Source organism: Phasianus colchicus, chromosome 9 (genome assembly GCF_987193195.1).
Source record: "Phasianus colchicus chromosome 9, bPhaCol1.hap1.1, whole genome shotgun sequence".
In the NCBI taxonomy this organism is placed as follows: domain Eukaryota; kingdom Metazoa; phylum Chordata; class Aves; order Galliformes; family Phasianidae; genus Phasianus; species Phasianus colchicus.
In genome coordinates this window covers 7,805,566-7,829,063 of record NC_143444.1, presented here as the reverse complement: position 1 = coordinate 7,829,063, position 23,498 = coordinate 7,805,566, and the positions used below count along the sequence as shown (strand labels likewise).

Below are 23,498 nucleotides of genomic sequence, written 5' to 3'. Positions count from 1 at the left end.
GAAAGCTCAGCCTGTGTTTCCAGAGGGGCTTTCAGCAGCATCAGCAATCAGTGCACCTGCTAAGATGGTGGGAATAATGGGGCAGCTGGAAAATAAAATTCCAGCAAGCAAGAAACGCTCAGCAATGAAGACTATGACTTCAGGAGAGTCTTAAAATAACGCTGAGATGCTAGAAGAGAAAGAGATGGAGATGAAGCCAGAAAACCAACCTGTTGGATCAAGTCCCTTCCCCATCACAGGGTAATGTCCCAGGTTGTTTAGCTACAATGAAATGAGCTTGATAGCAGCTTAATTAGAGTAAAAAGTTGGGAAAAATAAATAAAAGATGTAACTTTTTATGCAAACAGAGAGCAAGCAGGACCTCTAAAATCTACCCTGGCAAGCAAACAGAGCCTGCTGATCCAGTAAGAAGGAAAGCAAGGAGGAAGGAGTGCCAGGAGCTCCCAACACAACACGGGTTGGACTCCTCTTGGACCACCCACAGCCCATGCATGGTAGCCTCACGCTCCTTCCCCATGCAGCATGCCCAGCTGGCAGCGAGGAAGCAGACACCGCCAGCTCCTCAGCTTCATCAATATTTCAATAGATATTGGTTTTTACTGTAAGAGACATCACTTCTTGTTAATTTGAGTGCTAGAATGGCACTGGCAGGCAGAATACTTTGGCTCCAAACAAACCCCGAGGGAAAACGGGAAATATATTCTTAAGAACAACAATTGGAAAGAATCTAATTCAATAATAGATTTGGTTTGGTATCGTTCTGGCACCAGCAGTCGTCTTCTTGTTATTTTTAGGTTCCGATGACGCCAATAGGTTTTGATTTTTTAATTTATTTTTTTTTTTAAATTGTTGCTGTTAAGCAAAAAAAAAAAAATTCCATAGTTTAATCACATTGAATGAAACTGTAATTATTTTTAGAATTTAAGACTTTGTACCTCTAGATCTTCAGCAAAACATGCAGAGGTTTGCCTGAGCCCAGAGAGAAGGATAAGGCTGCTTCTTTGGCTTTTGGAGACGAGGACAGAAAACAAATATGTTTTTCTAGCAAGAGACTAACAGGGTTTTAGATGAAGCATATTACACAGCCCAAGAGGCAGAATTTATGTTTATAAACACAAAACAAACATCAAAAATCATCTCTTTTCATGTGACAGCTCCTTTCATTGTGTTTTATCCTTCCAAGAAATTAGTCACAGAGGTATTTATTTGGGATATTAGCTGCAATAGCTACACAAACAGGCACCAAACATTACGAATGCTTGGCCCCATATTGTTTGTGACTTCCACTAGGTCGTGAAATACTTGATCTGTGGAAAAAAAAAAAAAAAAAAAGCCTGTTTTGAAGAGAGTTTCCCCACGACTTCCTTTGCTTTGTGCATCACGAAGGCATTGTTTGTGCACTATGCAGCAGAGCAGTGACTGCAAACCCAAACTAAGTCAGGAGTGCTCAGGAGAGACAGGGCAAGGGAAGTACATCAGCATCAGCCCCACTCTTGGGGTGCAGCGATGGAGAGGAGCTGTTCCTCTTGTGCCACAAACCAACCTCAAGCACAGCCAATAGAAGAGGTCTGATGAAGGGGTTGCTCACCAAAGGGATGCTCACCTCGCTCCAGGTCCAACCCAGCTGATGTCTACGGTTCCCAGAAAGAGGACGGAGATTTCTCACTCATCAATGGAAATGCCTTCTCTCGTGTTTCATTTCACTGCTGTTTTGGGAAAAGGATGAGAACAATCCCATTATTGGTCTTAATGCTAAACTTGAGAGGAAGATCTACCAAAAAAACAATGCCAAAACAGAGTGAAGAGCAAAGAGGGAGGGATCTCTCTGAATGCACCCATCTCTCCCCAGGATACGTTGGCCAAGGGAAGAGCAGTAGGGAAACAAACCCACCAACTCTTGGGAGCTCTGTGCTTTCATTCAGTGATGACAACCTCCAGACCAAAAAACGACATCATCATCCTGAGCCACCCAAATTGACAGGGAAACTCTCCCAAAAACCATTTGTGTTGCTGTAGGCTTGGCCATACCCATCATCCTGCGAAGGCTCATGGATACAACAATGACAGAGGCACACCAAACCCTCCCAAATAAAGTAATTTGTACTTTGGGTCAGCACGCTCTGAATCTCCTTGTGGGATTTACTGCCAGGCTTGAGGCATTTTCTGTTCTTGCTCGAGCACTTGGGATGAAGAGACATTGGTTACAAATCTGCTTGCCTATGAGGAATGAGATGCAAACCATAAACTCCTGTTTTGAAGAGTTTGTTCAGCTTAGATGTCACTTCTAGGTTCTGAGTTACACAAGATCTCATTTTTCAAAGGTTAAAAAGAAAGGACTCCTGAACTCTTTCTAGTTTCTGCTTCTTTTTTCCTGTTTTTCTCTCTTTTTAAAAAAATAATTTACAATTACAAAAGGTATTTGCAAAACATTTTTTTTTTCCAGATAGCTTCTGGCTGCTTTCATGCTGAAATTTGGCAGTCAGCACGCATTTCTTATTCAAGAACAGACATAGATTCTGCACTTTAAAACTTGAGGTGGGTACAGACCCAAGAGATTTTTTTTCCCTTTTCAAACCTGCTTTAAAAATTGTGCACAACCCCTTTTTTTCCCTCCTCGTTGTTTTTAAAGAAAAAGCTCCAAGGACGTGTATTAACAACAGCCAATTAGCCACACATTGCCTGGGCAGCTCCTGAAGAAAGCGTTTTTTTAAATCAATAACAAAATCCTGAAAGATGATGAATTTTTACAGTGGGCCATTTTAATAGTGGGGAATGAAATGGCCTCGGATGTAGGATGGGCTCTGTGTGTCTGCTGGGCACCCGATCAAGGCCAGCCCTACCTGGGGCTGCACTGCTTGCTTAGGGGCTGGTGATGGTGCTGTAGGGTGAAGGATCTGGGAGAGGGAACAGAGAACTCCTGGACTGATCCTGCTTTCACGTCTATCCATCACCTTTCTCCCTGGAGCTACAGGGAGACGCACACATCTAATTGTACATTTGAAGTGGTAGAAATGGTGGCTGCTCTTTCCGCTTCCCCACAACAAACATCTCTGCACATTGTAAATCCTACACCCCCCAGGAGCTGGTTTGATATGCACAGCTTCTTAGCGCTTGCTCGGATCGGTGCCTTTGGGTAGCTTTGAAAAATATGAGAAATTAACATTTGAAAAGGTATTCCCACACACTCTTTGAGCAGGAAATGTGGCTTCCTTCTCCACCCACTTTATCGCTAAGCAGCTTGGAGATGCATAATGGAGACTTTCACAGCTATTGTGGTTTAAAACCATCAGCCAGGCTGGGATAATCTCTTGAGCGTGGCTTTGCTGAGGGAGAAAACTGGATGGGGAACAGCACCTAGATACCCAGGGATTGTTTCTACCACTGCGGAGGGCTTTCTATAGAGCTGTGCTTCTTACATACATCCTTGGGTCCTCGCATGTAACCAAGCTATGGGCAGATTGAAGCTGCCTCCTGGACAGGACAGCTTGCTTTCCATTGCTGCCCCTTAGGGCATCATCACATGAAGGTGCCTGGTTTGGGTCTAGGACCCATGTTAACCCTCCTTCTTGTGCTGACGGGCAGCTTGTTTGGAGCTAAGCTGGAGTAGCATGGGGAAGGGACCAGCAAGATCTTGAGACAAAAAAATCCAGGAAAGGGCTGTTATCATAGGAACATTAGGGTTGGAAAAGATCACTAAAATCATCCCATTCAACCATCAATCCATCACCATCAAAGCTTTATGGGCAAAAAGCCAGCAAATGTTTTAGATGTTCTACCACGCTGAACACAGATGCAAAATTTCAACTATGAGAGCACAAAAATCTGTGAGCCAAACCTCTACTGAAGGACACATTTCAATTTCAGATATAACCTGGTACCTCCCTGAGGAAAAAAAAAAAAACAAAACAAAACAAGAAAAACAGGCCCAGTTTGCCATCCAGGCCTCAGCGTTTCCTTGCCCATTTTCTCATGTGCACCAATCTGCCAAGCCAGATGTACAAATGTTTTGTGTGGGCAAACAGGCACTCGTATGGGCAAACATTGCCCTGATGCATGCGTTCTCATGGGCATGAAATCAGGCAGTGCACAGAGGCAACAAGCAGCAATGGGGCTGGGGGGACACACACCACAACCTTGTGCTCCCAGCAAGCTGAACCTTGCTGGCATTGCCACGCAGTTGATTAGGAGAAATGCCTTTTCTGAAAGAGCAGAGGTGCGCTGGCATAGGCTGCCCAGGGAGGTGATGGGGTCACTGTCCTTGGAGGTGTTACAGAACCGTGGGGATGTGACACTGAGGGACTGAACTGCTGTGGTTATTGGGCACGAGGGGGGTGGTTTGGGGTTGCACTTGGGGATCCGAGATGTCTTCTCCAACCTTAGTCATTCTATGCCCTCCATAAAAGCTGTGCATCGCATCCCTGTGGCCTGGTGGTGGAAAAAGTGCTCTGTTCATCTTGGTTGTGTGAATTCGTGCCCTCCCTAGCCTAGGGAAGGGCACAGCCAAGAACCAGAGTGCTATAACACCCTAATATCACACACATAATGGCTTATCTTTCACCATCTATGAATAACCTTGTACAAGCCATTAAAAACAGGTGTGAAGTAATGCATTTGCTATGCTTTCACAAGCTAATTGGGAGTATTACAACAAATGACTAGGTAATTAACCAGTGTTTCAACTCCAGTAATCACATATTGTAATTCTAGCAGAGCCACAAAGGCTCTAATATCAGCTTGGTTTGGGAAGAAAGCAACATTAAGTTATATTCTGAATGCCTGTTCTTAAGACAAATACCATTCCCCCAGGAAGAGCAGTGGGAAGGGAGTGCTTTCCATGCTTGGAAGGACCTAGCAATCCCCACATTTCAGCCCTGCCACCTACACTGGAGCAGCCCTAGTGCGAGCAGCGTTCAGCTTGGGCTCATCTCAGCCTCCTTTCCCACCAGCAGGGCAGAACCGAGGGATCCAAGCACAGGGATACCTCTGCCAAGGCAGCTGAAGCAGCTCCCTGTGCCCAACCCAAATCTCATCCATCCTTCACGGATCTCTGTTCTCTCCTTCCTCCCAGGCAGCGAAGCAAAAGGGAAAACAGGGGCTCTGCTACGAGCAGCACCTGTTTCCATAGAGATTTGCTTAGAAAACATGTGAGGCAGAGATGGAAGTTAGTGAGGAAAGCACCATGGCTTGTCCTTGTGCATCACAGACTCTCGCCCGCCAGCTATCCCGCTGCTCCAGCATCTAAAGATGGAGATGAAGAGTTTCCTCGGCCCTGCAGAATGCAGGGTTTTCTGATTCTTCTGGCAAACCTCGGTGCCTCGGGAGGAGATAAAAGCACGGATGCAATTAGAGTCTCTCCTATTTGCCTTTAATCAGCTCTCCAAAGAAACAGAGGTTTCTTAGAAAATCACTGCAAACTCTTGATTGCTTCCACAGCCTTCCAGAAGAAGGGAAGAATAACCAAGACAAGCAGAGCAGAAAGAAAAGATGGTGGGAAAGGGCAGAGGGTGCTGCCCTGGTTTCCATCACCAGTGTGCCACACTGGCTTGAAGTGGCCATCCCCAGGGGAGTACATCAGGAGGTGCCATCAAGACACATATTAGAAAAGAGGGTTTGTTAAACGATGGGATGGCATCTCGAGAGAAGACAAGGCAGGTCAGGCTGGGAGTGCCTGGACATGAGCAAAGTGGCCACATTGTCACTGATACCATATCTGGGGAGAGAAGTGTCACCCAGGAACTATTGGGCTCCTTGTTTGATGGAGCTACTCCTGCCTCCATGAAATAGGATCTGCTTTTCCCACGCCAAGCTGACTTGCTTTGAGGAACTATTGCCCTGCTGCCCCCAGCAGCCCTGTCTCTGCAGTGAGGTTGCGGGCTGCTCGGTGTGAAGGAGCAGCTGCCAGGCAGTCATTCCCTCTGATTTTCTCTAGGAGCTGCTCAGCCTTGCTCCCCATTTCTTAGGGCAATCTGCACAGGCATCTGCAGCCCTGCTGCTCTCCCCACTCCACGCATTTTAACGCAAGGTGAAATCTAAGCCTGCGACGCAGCCTATTGAACCAAAGAAACCAAGCCAGGCTGAGCTTCAAATTAATGGAGCAAAACCCACTACAAAAATGCAGCCAGCTGGTCCAGCCCCCAGCTCCCCAAGCCACTGGTTGGAGAGCCAGGACAGCTATCATGCTGCCAACCAACAGATTGCCCCAGTGGGTCGGTGGCTCACGGCCATTTAGCGCATCCACTGCTGAGCGCACTGCAAGGCAGGAGTTCCTGCCAGAGCTCTGGAAATGCAAATTAAAACGTGGCACTTCCAGAGAGGTTTCACCATTCCCCGGCTGTGCCCAGAGCTGCTTCTCACATCTGCCCCCACGTGCTGCAGGAATTCGGTCAAAGGGTTCCTGTGATCAACAGAGGCAGAAGCACAGAGAAACGGGAGCTTGTGGAAAAATACAAACACCAAACAAGCTCCCCAAGCCCCTGCTTTATATTCAGGCTTTATATATCCAGCCATTCATTTGTCAGGAATGGAGGGTGCAGCGTTCTCCATCTGCAATGTCTCCTTATGGCAGCGCTGGTAAAAACCAAAAGCTCGTTCTGTTCACAGCTGTGCACATCAACCTGAGAAGTCTGTCCAGCCCTCCCTGCCTCTCATTTCCCAGAGGAAATCAGACTGTGCTGCTAAGAGAGGGGCCAGAGCCCCCTGATCGATCCTGCTTGCAGGGCAGCCTCTTGCCAGCCACAGCACCCACTGTTTTTCTGCCCTCATTGCAGTTAAGAGAGATGATTGCAGACCATCACTTCTCTATGTCCTCCCCAGGCTGAAACCTGACCCATTCCTACAGCCAGTAATAACATCTCAGAGTTAATTCACTGGAGTTATACTCATTTGTGGCCAAAAATAGTGCTTAATACTCTTCCCTCAGCACAGAGACTGGTCTGAGTGGTCAGTCCCACAGGCACAGCACCAACGGCCAGCTAAGCAAGGCAATGAATTGCTTTGTGCAAGGGAAAGCATTAGGGAGCAACAGCTCACACCCAGCAGAGCACCACCCACCCCCCAGGAAATGCAGCTTCACCCCCATACCTCAGTTTTCCCAGCTGTGAGCAGGAACAGCAATGCCACACACCCATCCAGACAAAGAGACAACCCCACACCTGCTGCCTCTCCAGGGAAAAACAGGGAGAGCTGCTCAGGGCTGTTTAAGAGGCTCATGCCACACACCTGTAGTGCACTCGTCCTGTGCAGCTGGGAGCAGGCACCAAGCTGAGGGCCAGTACTGAGAACCTCTCCTTCCCCAACACAGAGAGGTGACAAAATGCAGGAAGCCTGAGAGCAGCATGTTGTTTTCTGCTGGAAATGCTCTTCTTTTGCAATATCAACTCTTTGCAACCCACCCAGCTCCAGGTCTGTGCCCTTTAGATGGCACCCCATTGCACCCCTCTGCTCTCACTCCTGCTGTGAGGTGCAAGACGCTGCTCCCCAGGGGTGAAGGAGGGGGGGTTGCTGATTGGCAGTGCCTCTGCACAGCTCCTGCTGACTTCCAGACGTGCTGCAAGCTGTGAAAGGAGGTGAGATGTGCTGCTGGGGTGTAACATCACATGCCGAAGGAGCAGGAGCTCAAGCTGGGACGGGCGCTCCAAAAATTACATCTGCGTCCATGAAGCTCATCCTCTGAAAAAGTATTTTAAACAGTGTGATGGCACTGTGTTTTAAGCTTCTTTTATACCTGGATTATCAGGCTGTGTGAAAGGCCGTGCTGACACTACTGCAGCCCAGGCACCAGGCTCTGCCTGCAGGACTGAACAGAGGGCTGAACTCCATCAGGAGGTAAAGCCGTTGGATTATTTCCTTCCTCTACTCCTCCCATTTTGGAAAGGCAAAAAAACACATCACTCACGATGCTCGTGAAGCAGATCTGTGAAAATCAATCTGCAAATCGCATCATCTATGGCAGATTGCTCCATAAATTGACTGACTGGGTCCCGAGGGGGGTGGGGGGGGAACGTGGGAGGGAGCACTCATACGGAGCATCTGGATCGGGTCCGGCTCCAGCAAATCCCTGCACATCCACCACCCTTCTGCTACCCCAATGGTACCAGTACCTTTGGTGCTGGCAGCATCGTGCCCATGTCCTCAGTGCAGCTCAGCCAGGAAGATGCCAGCTGGAAAGGGGAGCAATTAATGTGTTATGCATTCATTTATAAGGATTTTGTTATTAATACTCCACTGAGGCAATGCAAGCCCATAGGAGAGGTGGCTCCCATCCTCCCTCTCTCCCACTGCCACCTATAATGCCCAAGCTGACCCAAAAGGGGCTCCCAAAGTGTTTCCAGCAGGCATTGTGTACCAGAAACCAATTCCCAGGGTAGCCTGTCGTATTTTGCCTGCTCACGTGGGATCTGGCATAAATACATCAAACAAATGAAAAAAGAGAGGTGCTGAACCAGGCTGGGCACTTCAAAGAAGGAGCAGCAATTGCATGTGCTCGTCATGGAAGATGCTTACACACGGGTGGGATGCTCACCCATGGAGGGGAGTGCCTGCCTATGAAGGGGGATGCTCACCCATGCAGGAATGCTCACCCAAGGAGCCACCAGCACTGCCATCCTGCCATGCCACGTGGCTCTCAGCATGAGTAAGCGCAGCCCCACTTCAAATCCCACACACATCCTCAACACCCGAAGAGCACACTTGTAAGTGCCATCAGAGGAACAAAAAGGGAAGGGGGGGGATGAGAACCACCCCCGGCATCTCCCCTCCAAGCTGCTTGGGAAAAGCTCGCTGCAGCTCACAAAGCACCAGCAAGCAGGGCAGACAGGGACAGGCATGCCATGATGCTCAGAGACATCCCTGCCAGCAGGACAGGGCTCTGGTGCACTGAGAGATGCACCCAGCTCTTTCCTTTGGCTTTGCAGGGTGGAGGACAGCACCCAGAGGTCACATTTCATTTCCCGTAGCGTCTGTGTCCCCACATCCCTGCAAGGAGGAGCACCCCCAGCTCCCCCACCAGTTCCCAATTTATCCCCCGTCTCCCGGAGCTATTCTCAGCAGGTACAATCTGCATTGCCATTGTTATTCAGATGATGTACAGATAATTTTAACCTTTCTGTTCCATTTGTCAAGGTTTTTTTTTAGCCTCCACGCCTGCCAGGCAGAGCACTGCCTCCCTAGCAGCAGAGGCTCCTGCTTTGCAGCACTAGGTTCCCTTGCTAGGGCTGAGCTCCGCTTCCCCTCATTGCTTTAGTTGAGGTCGGCTCACGTTGAGGTGGCCCAGCTGAGCACAGCAGTTGCCCCAATCCTTCCCTGAGCCCTTCTTGGTGCAGCATCCACAATAAAACAAGAGCCCTGCTGCAAAGCCACGCAGCACAGCCATCACCCACAGCCAGCCTGCAGCTTGCCGCAGGCTGCTGACAGCCTGGAAACTTGCTGCGCTCCCAACAGCTCTATGCAGGAGAAGCACAAGCCCTGACTTCAGCATCTTTCCTTGACAACTCACCCGGAGGCTTTGGACCAGGCCAACAGTACCTGCGTGAGAAAGAGCCAAAGCACGGGGCGGTTCTTTACAACAAGGTTTTATTTTTTCTTTCCTTTTGACAAAAAACATGGAAGTTGTACATGGCCGCCCGTCGGCTCGGCTCCACGGCGGGTCTGAGCGAGCACACTGCAGTCCAGCATCCCGCCCCCTCCCACTGGCTCAGGCCTCCCAACACCTTTTTTGGGGGAACCTCCTGTCTCCCCTCCTACGCTCACAACAAACACTGACGGCAGATCTGGAGTCTTGGAGGAGAAAGGAACGTTCAAAAAGCCAGGGAAGGGAGACATTGTGCGGCAGCAACGTGAGTCCAGTGACTTCGAAGAGAGATGCTGCAGTGGTGCATGGGGGCTGTTCCTCACCCCCTTGGTGCAGTCCTTCCCGCAGCCCTGCCAGGGTTGGTTTTGGTTTTGCAGCCTCCATGGCCCCACAGTCCCTGCCTGCTGTGGGAGCTGCTATGGGAAAGGCCAGATAGGGGCATTTTTGTGCTGCCCCCTAAGAAAGAAAACCAGGCTGCTTTGCTTGTACAAACATATCCCACATGTCAATAAAACAGAGGTCATAGGCAGCAAAGCTTGAGTTCAGCCCATCGATGCCTCAGCACCCATTGGTGTGATGCCGTGTCCTCGTCCCCTTCTTCTTGGCTCTGCCACCAGCAGTCACAGCAGCACGCATCCCCACCCCCTGGCCCCATAAGCTCTGTGTTGCAAAAGCCTGCTTTGTTTTACATGGTTTGCTAGGAAACTGCAAAGCATCGCTACTCATCAGCCCCATTCTGGGGTCCCATTCTGGGTCTGAGAAATGCAAATGCCCAAATCCCCAAATCCATCCTTTCACCCAATGAAGACACAAAGAGCTGCCACCTCCCCAGCCCTGGGGCTGCTCTGTGGGACACCCTGCTGCATCTGGGAGGAGACAATGCCGGTGCCTAAACTTAGAGGACATACAGCAGCTGGAGCTGTCGGCTCAGAAGCAAAGAGGCTTGCGTGGGGCCAGCAGGACTGGTAGGAGGTTTGGTTCCATCAGTGGAACCTATTTCTAAGGGCAAGCATTAGCCATTAGAAAAAGGGTTTTGGTTCATGACAGAGCCTGAGCCTTTGGAGCTGGCAGGATTTGCTCTGGGGGAGCTCTGTGAGCAGTCGGGCAGGGGCTGATCTGCACATGCAGGAGCGGGGCTGCGTGTGCCCATAGCATCTATCAGTGGGGAGCAGTGGGTTACCGGTTTGCCAGACCACCTCTAAGGCAGAAAATGCAATTCCCACTGCTGTGAATGCCATGGGGACAGGGGGATGTCCCTGCTTCTCCGTTGCATCCAGCAAACCCCGCCGGGGCTTGGTCAGATGACTAAAACAAATCCATGTATGTGTATATCTTTATATATACAGCATATAAATATATATACACACACATACCGTATATACACGCACAGGCACACCTAGAGTTCTCCTTATAGAAATACAGCTATTTCAATGCAAGACGGGGTACATCGGCTGCACTGAGCCCCCCTTCGCTGCTTCCACCCACCCCAGAACAAACCAGTTGGCTTTGGCTTGGCCCCCTGGGAAGGCAGAGCTGCTGCTATCTGCCCTGTGCCCCCCCAGACCCCACACCTCACCCCTTCCCTGGGCCAGCATGACACCATTAGGGAGGGAAACTCAAAGCCGGGGCAGCACGAACCCAAGCACAGAACCCCCGTGCTGGGATGCTCTGGCCATGGGGAGCACAAAAGCAGCATCATGAGCACTGCCAGGTCCTGCTCAGGGGCATCCCCGAGCGCCTCTCACTGCAGCTGGGTGCTCTCATTGCCCCCAGCCAAGGCCTCTCCACCTCTGGCCAAATGCTTCTCTGTGCAGAAAAAAAAAAAGTGATCGTAATAAATGAAAGTCGACAGGTTTTAATTTTTTTTTTTTTTTTTTTTTTTTTGCACAAAGACTTTTTTTCTTTTTTTTCTGTTTCCCCATTCCGGTCAGTTGAGTTTTCTTCTTCTTCTTCTTCTTTTTTTTTGTTGTGTTTTTTGTGTTTGCGTTTTTGTTGTTTTTTTGTGTGTTTTTGTTTTTGTTTTTTTTTTTAACTTCCCCCTTTGCGTTTGGTTTTGGTTTCGTTTCATTCCCAGGCGTGGCGAAGAGCATGCATTGGAGAGGGCAGGGCGGCGGGGCGGCAGCGGCGGGGACGCAACCTCTAGCACTTGTCATCTTCCTCGGTGTCGCTGAGCACGTCGATGCTGGCCCCGCACATCACGCCTTGCCCGGCCCCTCGCCTCCTCCTCCTGTAGTGCCCGTTGGGCATCTGCCAGCTGTGCCGCAGAGGTGGAGCTGAGCCAATGGTGTTGGAACGACCCAGGCTGGTGGCCACGGCCGCCTCGAAGGTGAGCGTTTCCTCCTCGCCGCAGTCCGAGGCGTGCGAGTCGTCGTGCAGGGCCAGGTAGGGCTCTGAGATGTAACGCTGCGGGGTGGACGGCCGGCTCGGCTTCCCCGCTGGGGAGCTGGAAGACTCGGTCAGGCCGGCGGCGTTGGGCTCCTTGGAGAGGAGCGGGGACCCCCCTTCGGTCTCGTCGGGAGGTGGTGAGGCGTCTCCGGCAGCGTGCCGCAGCATGGAGGCGTAGGAGAGGAGGGGACGCGGTTTTGGGGGCACCGGTGGGAGCTGGCGGCGGCCTCGCCGGGGTGTGCTGGTGTCCGAGATGGAGGGGATGGAGCTTTCACTCAGGGAGCCCGTTCCCTGCAAAGACACACAGGGTCTGAGCTCTGCTTGTGGTGGCAACACGCAAAAAGCTTTTTGTGTAAGGTGACCAACCAGAGCAGGGCACTGCAAGCTCGCAGTGCGAAGAGCTAAGTGCTCTTTAGCTGACGCTCTCTTCACTGGTAGCATATCTTTGAGCGCTGGCATCTCCAGCTTGTGCAGCTGGGACTCCTCAGCTTCAGCAGGGAGCAGGTGCCGTGGTGGTGAAACCAGCTCCAGAGGCACCAGAACCTACGTGGTGACCTCCCTTCTCTCCAAAGACACTGTGAGGTGCAGCAGGCACCATCAAGCCAACACAATGCTATTCTCATTCTCACTGGGGACAAGAAGAGATGTCACCTGCATGGGAACTCTGAGTCAGGGCCTGAACCACTGATTGATCACCTGAAGCAAGCACTGAGTCAGCTGCAGCAGCACAGGTGAAGGCAATTCAGCTTTGTGACTGGAAGGGGTGAAGCCTGGCTCCATCTCTCCTAGACCCCATTGAAGGGCTGACTGCCACTTGGAAAGGATCTCTTTCTGGAGATCCCTCCTTTTGGAGTTTTCTTCTGAGGCCTAGGACACGGGTGAGCATTTCGTTTATCTTTGATTATCGCTTTCTACCACGATAATATTTCTAATTACACAACCTGTAGAATATCATCTTAACCACGCCACTCTGCTAACTACATTTGTTGATTGTACGCACCACTGGGAGAAGAGCCATTGCAGAGCCCCCAGCATGGAATCATAGAACCATTATGGTTGGAAAAGACCTCTAAGATCACCAAGTCCAACCCCAGCCCACCACCACCACTGCCCACATCCCTCAGTGCCACATCTCCACGGTTCTGCAACACCTCCAGGGACAGTGACTCCACCACTCCCTGGGCAGCCAGCGCCTTGCTGCTCTTTCTGAAAAGAACCTTTTCTTAATACTCAACTTGAACATCCCCCCGCAATGGCACAACTTGAGGCCATTACCAAGCATCCCTTTGCACTTAAGAAAGACTTTTCCACCCACCTGCCTGTTGGGCGTTTGTGACCTGCCCTCACTGGGGGACCGGGACTCACGCCGCCGCTCTGGAGACTCATCGTGTGCCTGGGGACTCCTCTCCTCTGAGTTGCAGCGGGAGATGTCAGGGGACAGCAAGTGCTTGCGCTCTTTGGATCGGCCCCGCTCCCTGCCACCCGAGCGGTGCCCCTCGGACCTGTGGCCTGCAGCAAAGCCCATTGGTCCCTTGTTCCACGTCCCCGCGGTGGTGACAAGGAAGGATAACATCGGGTTGATTTTTAGAGACGGGAAGGGATTCTCATTCACCTGAGTCAGCGTTGAGGCGCCGGGCAGAGAGCTGGAGCGAGGAATGGTAGCTGCGCCGGCGGGACTTGTAGGTGTTGTCGCTGCTGCGCTCCATGGAGAACTCATCCAGCCAGGAGGTGTTGGTGCGTTTGTCTCGGATGGTGGAAAACGACCGCCTCATCGAGCTGGTGTCCGTCACCACCTGCAACGGCCCGGCCAGACGGTGATGGGGTGAGCACAGGATGCTCCAGCCACAGCCCCATCGCTGCTCCCACCACGAGCTCCTTAGCACCATGAGGTTTAGGGGTGGTCAACCTGGGCACACGCCCCTAAATGATCTCGCCATGAATCAGGGGCAGAAAGAAAGTGGGTCTGTCTGAAGACTGTTGCTAGCAAAGTGCCTGAGCATGACTCAAAGCTCTGGGAGCCAGAGGAGGAGCAGCTGCATCCTGCCCATGGCACAGTGATAGTGTGGGTACTGAACCATGGCCCCCAGGCTGCCACAGCATCCCTCCCACCTTGGGAATGGGACCAGCAGAGCAAATGGGGGCACTTCAGGAGAAATCATGATGAGAGAGTAGGGAGTGCCCCAACTCTCCAGTGCTCCTCACTCAATGGTTATTTTCACAGCATTCTCAGACCCCTGTCCTGTTCTCTCTTTTATCCTCATGTCCCCTTTTCCCTGCATTCAGTCCCTCTCTCCCTGCTCACACTGCCATTGTATCACTCCTCTTCCTCACTCCTCCTTCCTACCTTCTCCATTCCTTCCAGCTTGTGATCTCGTATTCTTTTTGGAAAACATCATCCCCTTGATAGAATCACTGAATGGTTGGGTTGGAAGGGACCCTAAAAGCCCTGCCAGCTCCCCCCTGCCATGAGCTGGCTGCACTCAGCTCAGACTCCCCAGGGCCCATCCATGGCCTGGAGCACCTCCAGGGATGGGGCACCCACAGTTCTGGGTGGCAGTGCTGGCAACTTCCCCACCCTTAGTGAAGAATTTCCTCCTAACATCTCACCTAAATCTCCCCTCTTTTAGTTTAAAGCAATTCCCGCTTGTCCTATCACTATCAGACCACATAGGAACTCAGTCCCCTCCTGCTTATAAGCTCCTTTCAAGTACTGGAAGGCCACAATGAGGTGTCCCTGGAGCCTTATCATCTCCAGGCTGAACAAGATGAGCTCCTTCAGCTTAGGAGAGGTGCTCCAGCCCTCTGACCATCTTATGAATTTCCCTCCACTTTACTTTAGCAGCTTTTTGCCTCTCCAGCCTCAGGTCCTTCTCCCATCTCCTCTCCTCCCTTATTCCCAACCATCTCCCAAACAGTTGAATTCCATGAGGCAAAGCTTCCCTTCCCCTTGGCGCTCCCCAAAGCACCCTGCACTGGTGCCAGGCTGCACCAGCACCCCTGTGAGGAACCAGACCTGGAGACTTCAGAGGGATGGATTGTGAAATCAAATCCCAGAAAACCTTCTGCGTCTCAGTTGAGGCTGAATACAAGACAGAACAACAGAGAAACCAGCCAGACAAACGAGGTGAAATGTGGCCTGGGCTCACCCGGACAGACTGTCCACAGACACATGCGGACAAGCACATGTGATGGGACAAGGGGGCACAAGGAGAAGGTGTTTCATTCTCTGGGACATCACTTTGCATCCGAGCAGGGACTCCTTACATCTCAGCCAATCTCAGGGCTGGAGGAAAGGAGGTTGTCCTATTATATCGGTTCCCTGCGGTGTCCCAGCACGATCCTGCTCCAAGAGCAAGTGAGCAATTCCTTTGGCTGCTCTGCACTGCTGGTCCCCACCACGCAGGGGACAGCAGCTCTCCTCCTTGTGGAACACCCCACTGGTGCTCCGGGGAGCTGTGGAGCTCAGAAGGTTTTATCACCAGTGTTACCTGGTAGGCTTTGCTTGGACCCGGCACCCGTGGGGGCTTTGCTTGGTTTTACCTGGGGATCCACAGTGAGACGAGGCATGGAGGAGGCCCTCCCAGAGACAGCGTGGTCCTGAGTGTCCACAGGAAGGTAGCTGCCACGGTTAGAGGGTTGCACTCTTTGAAACTCCCTAACCTCTGGCTCCTGGAAACAAACACACAGCCAAGCTCTTGGGATGGGGTTGGGGCACGGTTGGGCACTACTCCTCATAGGGGACAGGCAGCCTGAGGTGGGTTTTAAGTGGGCCAACGGGGAAGTCTGGGAGAGATCACAGCCTTGTAGCCACTCAAATTGACCTCCATTTTGCAGACCAGGCGAACTCAGGTGTGGGACTTCAGGCTCACTCTATGTCCAAGTCCACCTCACACCTCATTCCTTCAGTGCTGGCAGTGCAAACATTGCCTGGATTGGCCCAGCCACTTAGGCTTGACTTCCTTTCCCAATCTCTGATTTAGGGGAATCGTGTCAGATTGAGGGAGGGTTGGCAGAAGGGACAGGGACTGCACATGTGTGTGGTACACAGCTCACGGAGTGTGACAGAGCACAGGGACGCAGACCGGGCTGGAGACGCACGGTGGTACCCAACAGGCACTGTGGCAGTGCGTGGCTGCACACACACAGACACGGAGAGAGAAATACGTGTAAAGATGCACACACACACACGGACACTGCTGCTGGCATGTGTGCGAGGCTGGAGGGGTGCACCCTGTGGTGATGGTTTGGGTTGGGGACACCAGCACCGACAACAAAATGGACACGAATCCAAAAACATCAGATACCATCGCTCAGCACGGGGTAACCCACCGAAATGAGCGCTCAGGGGGAAAAAAAAGAGCAGCCTGCAAAAAGAAGGATGTTTTACTGCAGGGCATCAGACCGTGCTCGCAGCCTTGTCTGCAAGAGCTGAGGGGCCAGATTCAAACACAACGATGGTCCCACACCTCCCCGCGCCCACCAGCATCCTTCTGGGAGCACAGGCAGTGCCCGGCAGGCAGCGTGTGGCTTTACCAGAGACTGGTGCTCCTGGAACTGCCCCTGGGCTGGATCCATGCACGCCAGCTGGAAGATCTCCTGTGGTGAGAGCGGGCTCAGCGAGGGGAACCCGCTTCGGCTGCTCCTGCAATAATGGTCTGGCTTCAGGGTGGGCACGACTCAGGTGCTGCCGTCACTTGGGGAAGGTCCCCATGCTCAGCCCCGATACAGAGATCCCCAATACAACCACCATGCTCCTTGGAGAGCTGAAACAGTGCCCGTTCCCCCTTCCAGAAATAGAGAAGCTGCAGGAAAACCTCACCCCTTGTTGAGGTAATACTCACAGCCCCGTGAGGGTGTCCTGCTGGAGGTAAGGCAGAGCCTTTGCATTGGAGATGATTTCCTGTGGCAAAGAGGATGGCTCCATGCGCTGGAACATGGGCGCGTTTTTCTGAGGGGAACAAATGAAGAAGCTGAGCCTGCATGAAACACAGTCCAGCTCTTTAACTAGAAAGCTTGGGAAGGTGAGGGTGTGCTTGTATTCACTGTCAGAGGCTGAGGACGCATGTCTGTAGCCAACAAAACCCGACATGCACCAAGGGATGGGCAGCACCTGTTGAAAGCCAGCACCACACGAGCCAAGAGCCCCTTGGACATCCTCAATTTGGCTCCCCAGCCAGCTCGGGGCTGGACAGGTGTCAGGTCAGGATGTGACATGAAGCATGCTGTCCCTGTGAGGGTGCTCCAAAAAAAACCCATCCTGAGCACCACAGGCCCTCCCTGAGCCTCACCTGCTCCTCCAGCTGCTGCCTCTGTTTCTTCGCTTTGCTCTGCTTGTAGTAATCCATAATCATCATGGCTGCATATATTTTGCCAACAGTCAGGTCAGAGGCTGAGGGCATGAGAAGAGAAGGAAAAAGGGATGCTTTTGTGTCAAAAAAAATAGCAGATCTGAAGGCACCAGCACTGATATCAGGAAGAACCCAGCTGTGGAATGCCATGATCACCCACAAACTTCTCACCACTGGGGCAGTGAAAGAGTTGAACATTTAGGTACATGGGCGGAGATGAAATGGATGGAGGTGGCAGGCACCATAATAAACCACCAAAATGCACATCCTCATCACATCAACAGACTAATGGTGCCTGTGAGCAATTAAGTTGAACCAGGTGACCTCCAGAGGTCCTTTCCAACCTCAACCGTTCTGTGATTCTGTGAAATGATGCTCAGCTTGCTGCTCCCGTACGCTCCAGAATGACTTACAGGAGACCTTCTCTGTGAACTGGGTGTTTCCCCAAACATGAGCAAGCCTTGTAGCAGCACAAACCCTCTTCCCAGCTCTTTCCCAACAGGGTTGTGTCTGACTGGTCCCCATCTCCCAACAGGAAGACGCTGCTGGAGGTGCACTGAAAATGTGGCAGTGGTCATGGTCCATACAGAGACTCACTTTTTGGCATGGGTACCAACAGGTCGAGCATCTTCTGGGACAGGTGAGGCCAAATGGTCAGGATCTCCTTTTGAAGCTCAGAGTCTAACTGCTGCCAATCTGCACCACCTTGAACAGCAAGGAAAAAAGCAGCCCGTGTACATCAAGGCCTGGCACCCATCCAAAGGCACCACTTCAGTGAGGTTCACTCCCAGAGATGAGCAGCGCCCAGCTCTCGGGGCTGGGAGAGCCACGTTCCGTCATGCAGCCTGCTCTCCTGCTCTTGCAGGGAAACCTTCCCACCATTCCCTCCATATGTGCCACCATCTCCCATCCCCTGCCCTCCCACTCAAAGCTGCCATCTTCGAGCTCTCCTTGGGTCCGTCTCTGCCGCTCCAATCCTACTCCAGCCCACACACACCTGCTGCTGCCCCACTTTCTTTTTGCTGGGGAGCAGATCATGTGCTGGTGGAAGAGCAGCTCTGCTTGGCTGAAGTCCTTGTAGTAGAGCAGAGCTCTTTGGCCAGCAGTGAAGGGATCTGCTGAGCTGTGGAAGAACCAGGCTCAAAGTAAGCCATTAACACACCCAAACAGAGGCTTGGGTGCCTCTGGGCAAGGGAATTTGGCCAGCTTCAAATCTCTGCTTTATCCAGACAGGGCTCAAACCTGATGTTTCATGATGCAGGCAGCGCCGGGCTCCTGCTGATCTTGCCTGGGTTGGGCTTTCTGAACTCTTCCCAGGGGACAATTTGAAAGTGGCATGTTTCTGCAGAAAGCTTTTGATCTGATGAATCAGAGTGTTTCCAGCAACACAACAACAAAAAAAAAACACCCTGTTTTTTCAGCTCTGAACATGTTGTGCTCGCTGCGAGATAGATTTCTGCTCCTCAGTCTTTGGAGCCAGGCACACGTGATGTATCTCCCTCCTTGGTTTGTCTTTCTACTTCAGGAGGAAGGGAAGCTTGACGGTGGATGTCAAGCAGGTTTTGCTCTAGGAGCAGCTTCTAGAGGAAAACTGGCTACATAAATGCAATTCTGCTCCTTACGAGCGGCAGAAATTTGCTTGCTTGGATCAGTCGCTTCCATCCACACGCCAGACTCAACCCCTAGTTCGGCTACGATGCCAACAGGACTGCTCCAAAACCTTCCTGCTCTGCCCATCCCCAACCCCAGAGCCATTACCTTTGGCAATTTTGATGTCCAGGGCGGTGCGTATCAGCGCCATCAGGGTGGAGGTGAAATGGACCGTCATGTCCTCAGCCACGGGCATGTTCATCAGCACCAATCTCTGCGCAAGAGAGAGAAGAAAACAGCGGACGGAAAACAATATCGAAAAACACATCGACCAGGCTGGAGGAAAAGAAATTAAATGTTAAATAAAAGGAAAAAAATAAATAAATCAAAATAAAATAAAATAAAAAGCAACAAAGAGTGTCAAAACAGCACAGCCAAAAAAGAAGGGCAAGGATCACTCCCGCCACCCCCCCCGGCTCCTTCCACCCCAGGACACCGGCTCACTGCCTTCCAGGGCTCCTCCTGCACCCCAGGAACGGCCCCTGGGCCCCCTCCCCAAAAAAGCCATGACAATGGGCCACCTCCCAGCACTTTGTGGATGCCTGATCCGTCAGGGGAATGGCAGGTGCTGGGGAGGGGGAGAGGGGGCTCAAGTCTCCGTTCCTGGGTGGTTTGGCTTTCCAGCTCTCAACCCTTCCCACCTGGGGCAGGGGAGAGGAGGGTCCCTAACCTTCAGGGACTTCAGATCGGCTCGATTCCTCTAGCATGCTACATCCTGGCGCCCCTTTTTGCGTCTTTCAGAGATGAAGTTTGCCAGCACATGCACAGGGTCCGAATTATCCAAGGGTGGGGAAGGGAAGGAGGGGGAGAAAAAAGTGCAGAAGGAAAGAGAGGAGGGCAACCAAGGCAGGTTAGACACGCCATGCTCCTTCCCCACCCTGGGCAGGCGGGGTGCAAACCAAAGTGACCAGATCCACTTTCCAGAGAGTATATTTTGCTTTGTGAACTCCTGGGCTCATCCCTTCCCTGCCCAGTCCCTTTGCCTCCAGCTTCTCATGTCCTCTCCCTGCCTTCAATCCTATGGTGGGTGTATGCATGTGAAAGCATACACACAAGCGCTGCAGTGCTTGCAAGCACACAAACACCCCCCCCTCTTATTGCTAGCCCCTTTGCCAGTGTTGCTGAAAGGACAGCAACCAGCTACCAAGGGAAGGCCCAGCTCTCTCCAGTCTGGGCAGCACATTGCTCCATCTCTCATCCTAGCTGTTCCCAACCCACATCCTTCAGGGCTCTCTGGGCATCCTGTACAGCTGCCTATTGGAGGCACCTAGGTATCCTTATAACATGAGATGTCCCTGGGATGTCTCAAGCCAATGTGCTGCAGAGATGCTCCTGCAGGATGCATCCTTGCTGCCCACCTGCTTCCCATCTCTGCGGGGTTTAGTTGGCTGGGACAAGGGTGGCTGCAAGCTTAGGGGTCAAACTCCTGGGCTAGAGGTCTTAGAGACATGCCACCCTCCTGAGAGTGCTATGGACCCGCTCCTCACCTTGTCTCCAGCCCTCCCACCTCCACACTTGCCCTACCACTGCCCCCTTTCCTTGCCCTTCCTCAGGAGTCTTCCACCCCAGAGCTCTCCAAGTTTGCAAGTGACAAGGGGAGCAGAGACCTGCCAGTGTGGCCAGCACCCTTTTGGGCACACCATGGGTTGGAAGCCTCCAGCAAACCCCAGGTCCCCCAGCCCCACCGCCCACCAGCTCCTGCTCGGCCCTAAGCCCCCATAGAAGGAAGGGTTGATCTACCTTATAGGCCACTTTGGAAGGACATCTCTTGCCGAGGCCTAGCGGTGGTGACATAAGAGTCAGCATTTCATACATCTCAGTGTAATGGATTCGGCCACTGCTCATGGAGGGGGAAGGGGAGGGAGGGAGATGCAGAGAGAGAGGAGGCATTCCCAGAGAGCAGAAAAAACGTACGAACAAAATAGTACAGGAAAACAGGAGAGAAAAAACAAACGGACAAACAGGAAAAGAACAGGAAACCCATTAATCAAGGCAAATCATACACGAGAGACTGTCCTGATGTGGATTTATAGCACTGCTCACACAGACCCAGGAATGCTGGCAGAAAAGCGACTCACCCCGCTCTGCTGCTGGCCTCAAGCGCCCACCTCGCCAGCAGCCCGGGAGTCCTCCTCCTGCCTCACCCCCGTCCCTACGGCCCTCCAGGAGCCCCCGCCTCGTCCCACAAGGTTCCAGGGCTGTGTGCGAGTGGTATAAATCAGATACACGGCACTCGAGCCATGGGTTATTGGAGGTCGGGTGGTTTGCACCACGGCGACTCAACGCGCACAGTGGCCTGCGTCGTGTTCTTCCCTCCCTTGGGCCTGGGGGTTGCTTTGTGTGGCCACCTAACCCATAGCCGGAAGGCTGTGTATCCCCATCTCATAAGGTCTATGCAATTGGGAGGCAGCGTCTTGCATAGAAGGCAGTGGGCCAGGGTCACTTGTCAAAGGAAGATGCCCAGTTGCTTCCGTCTGGCTCTGCGGATGGACCGCTTTCCCACCATGCACCAGTGCAAAAGGCATGCTGAATCGGCTGAAAAAATAAAATCAGGAGGAAAAAGTTGTGCATGCCATGCTCCCGCCCTGGCTCTCTCCCGCATGCGGCTGCAAGTTCCACCAGGTTGGAGTTTAAAGAGTCTCAGCAGAGGCAGCTGTTTGGGCCTTCCAACATTGGGGTTCATTTGGGTTTCCCATGGGGGGCAGCTAGGACGGGCCCCACTTCTCGCTTCTCCTCTTTACCAGGGCCAGCCTAGGGTCACTGTCACCAGAAACGCCCTGTGCCGGGCTCTGCACACCCAGGAGGATGCCTACATGCATTTCCCAGATATGCTGGGCTTGACCACCTCTTCTTCCCCTCATGCCAAGCTGTCGATCTGCTCCACTGGGGGGTGGCTGAGGGAGAAGGGCAATAGTAGCATGGGGGTCATCACAGCAAGGACAGGAGGAGGATGGAGAGGAACCCAGCTCAGACAGGTGGCTGGAGAGAGAAGGATGCCACTGGGATGCTGGCTGTTTCCCAATCCCACTGGTGAGAGGAAAAGAGAGGAGGTATCTCCTCTTCTCAGGGGCATCAGCCGCTGTGGAAGCAGCCCCAGGCCAAAGAGGTCCTCGCTAGGTTAGTTCTGATGTTTCTGATATGATCACTTGCAGTGGGCTGCTGGTGGGACAAGCTGTCCCTTTGCGGAACGGACGTATCTAAAAGGCCTGGAGAGAGGATGATAATAATGCAGGGATGGGATGGGCAAGAGAAAATACCCAGATCCAGGAGTCCATAAGCAGCGCCATGGCAGAGCTGGTTGTACACTGCTTTGAGGTGTCTGAGGGTGAGATGCTGACTTCAGAATTCACATGCTCAAAGCTTTGTGCAACAAGGGAGCAAGACAGTGACCTTGAACCCGTCCTTCCTGGCAGAGTGGATTTTAGCACTCCCAGCATATGTCAGACTTCACCTTTTGTACTGAGAGGAATGGATTTCCATGAAAGCAAGAGTTTGCATCAAAAGCCAGCAGATATTGCACAAGAACTGTGCTGCTCTTACATACAGACTGCATACATTGCATCTGCTCAGAGCAGAGATCTTATATCATCTTGCTCAGCACAGCTGTGCCCAGAAGCACATCCCCATGAAGCCCAAGCATGTAAAATGCTGTCCATCTGGACAGGATGGCTCCCAGAGCTGTTTCCAGCATGGGCTGCCAGAAGTAGAAGGGGATGAAGAAAGGCAGTGAGAGCCCCAGGGAGCAGAGCTGACTGTCAGGGTGCATTCCCAGTGAGGTGCAATTACAAGGTGCTCTCCCCAGCACAAGGACAGAGCTTGCTGGATTTCCATGGGCAGGCTTTTTGCATCTTGTGAGCCCACCTGCAGATGGCCCAGCAGATAAGCTTCCCTACCATACCATGCTGCACCCCTACACAGCATCCTGAAGTTGCCGGACCACCACATTCATAGCATCCTGTCTCCCACTCCATAAACTTCCTTGCCATGTTTCTGCAAGTATTTGTTGTTAAATTGCCTGGTGATGAAAGGCTGCAGTCTTGCTCTCATACATCACTTTGAAAATGATGGCTCCTGACGCCTCCAGGAAGGTGAACCTTCTGTGATGTGTCAGGCAGACTCCCCAAGCTGCAAGATGGTTGACATTTGGTGATCTGGACCATGGTGGCAAAACACAATGACCATGTGGACTTTCTTTCTTCACCAGTTGTCTTCTTGGAACCATCCCAGGCTGGGAGGAATCCCAGGAAATCTCTCATGTCCTTGAAATGCCCCGTACCCAGGGAGGAGACGATGGTGCACAATGAAGAGAAGGCCAGCAGGATATCTACTCACCACCTCCACTGCTCTGTGCATCCCACAGAGCCAGCAGAAAGCCCAGACAGCTGCAAATCTCCCTCCTATGAGGAGTCATCACAGGTACCCCTGCAAGCACCAGGTGCTCTGGCTTAGGAGAGCAGAACGGAGAAAGGCCAGAATTTCATCCTGCAGGCGCCTTTTTTTTTTTGCAGGACCAAAGTATTTTGCCAGGAATGCAACAGAGAAGTGTG

The 23,498-nt window shown here is 52.1% G+C and overlaps 1 protein-coding gene and 1 long non-coding RNA gene across 10 annotated transcripts in view; both read right to left on the bottom strand.

The window, feature by feature from the left end:
• Nucleotides 1–897: 897 nt before the first annotated feature.
• Nucleotides 898–7,168, bottom strand: LOC116230378 (uncharacterized). Its single transcript, XR_004167213.2, has 3 exons — nucleotides 7,081–7,168; nucleotides 1,604–1,706; nucleotides 898–1,307 (listed from the first exon to the last, which is right to left on the bottom strand). It is a non-coding gene; the product is annotated as an uncharacterized LOC116230378 (long non-coding RNA).
• Nucleotides 7,169–11,528: 4,360 nt separating this feature from the next.
• Nucleotides 11,529–23,498, bottom strand: part of CACNA1E (calcium voltage-gated channel subunit alpha1 E) — an 82,974-nt gene continuing 71,004 nt past the window's right edge. For 5 of the 9 annotated variants that reach the window (XM_090146021.1, XM_090146023.1, XM_090146024.1 and 2 more), the window contains 10 exons: nucleotides 20,692–20,788; nucleotides 19,060–19,165; nucleotides 17,899–18,006; nucleotides 17,242–17,342; nucleotides 16,795–16,901; nucleotides 16,487–16,595; nucleotides 15,494–15,622; nucleotides 13,566–13,746; nucleotides 13,269–13,462; nucleotides 11,529–12,244 (listed from right to left, as the gene is read on the bottom strand). In XM_090146021.1, coding sequence (XP_090002147.1) covers nucleotides 11,708–12,244; nucleotides 13,269–13,462; nucleotides 13,566–13,746; nucleotides 15,494–15,622; nucleotides 16,487–16,595; nucleotides 16,795–16,901; nucleotides 17,242–17,342; nucleotides 17,899–18,006; nucleotides 19,060–19,165; nucleotides 20,692–20,788 — 1,669 coding nt within the window. In that variant the 3' untranslated portion in view covers nucleotides 11,529–11,707. The remainder of the gene's footprint in view (nucleotides 12,245–13,268; nucleotides 13,463–13,565; nucleotides 13,747–15,493; nucleotides 15,623–16,486; nucleotides 16,596–16,794; nucleotides 16,902–17,241; nucleotides 17,343–17,898; nucleotides 18,007–19,059; nucleotides 19,166–20,691; nucleotides 20,789–23,498) is intronic. The other 4 variants (XM_090146026.1, XM_090146027.1, XM_090146025.1 and 1 more) reach the window with 4 other exon arrangements.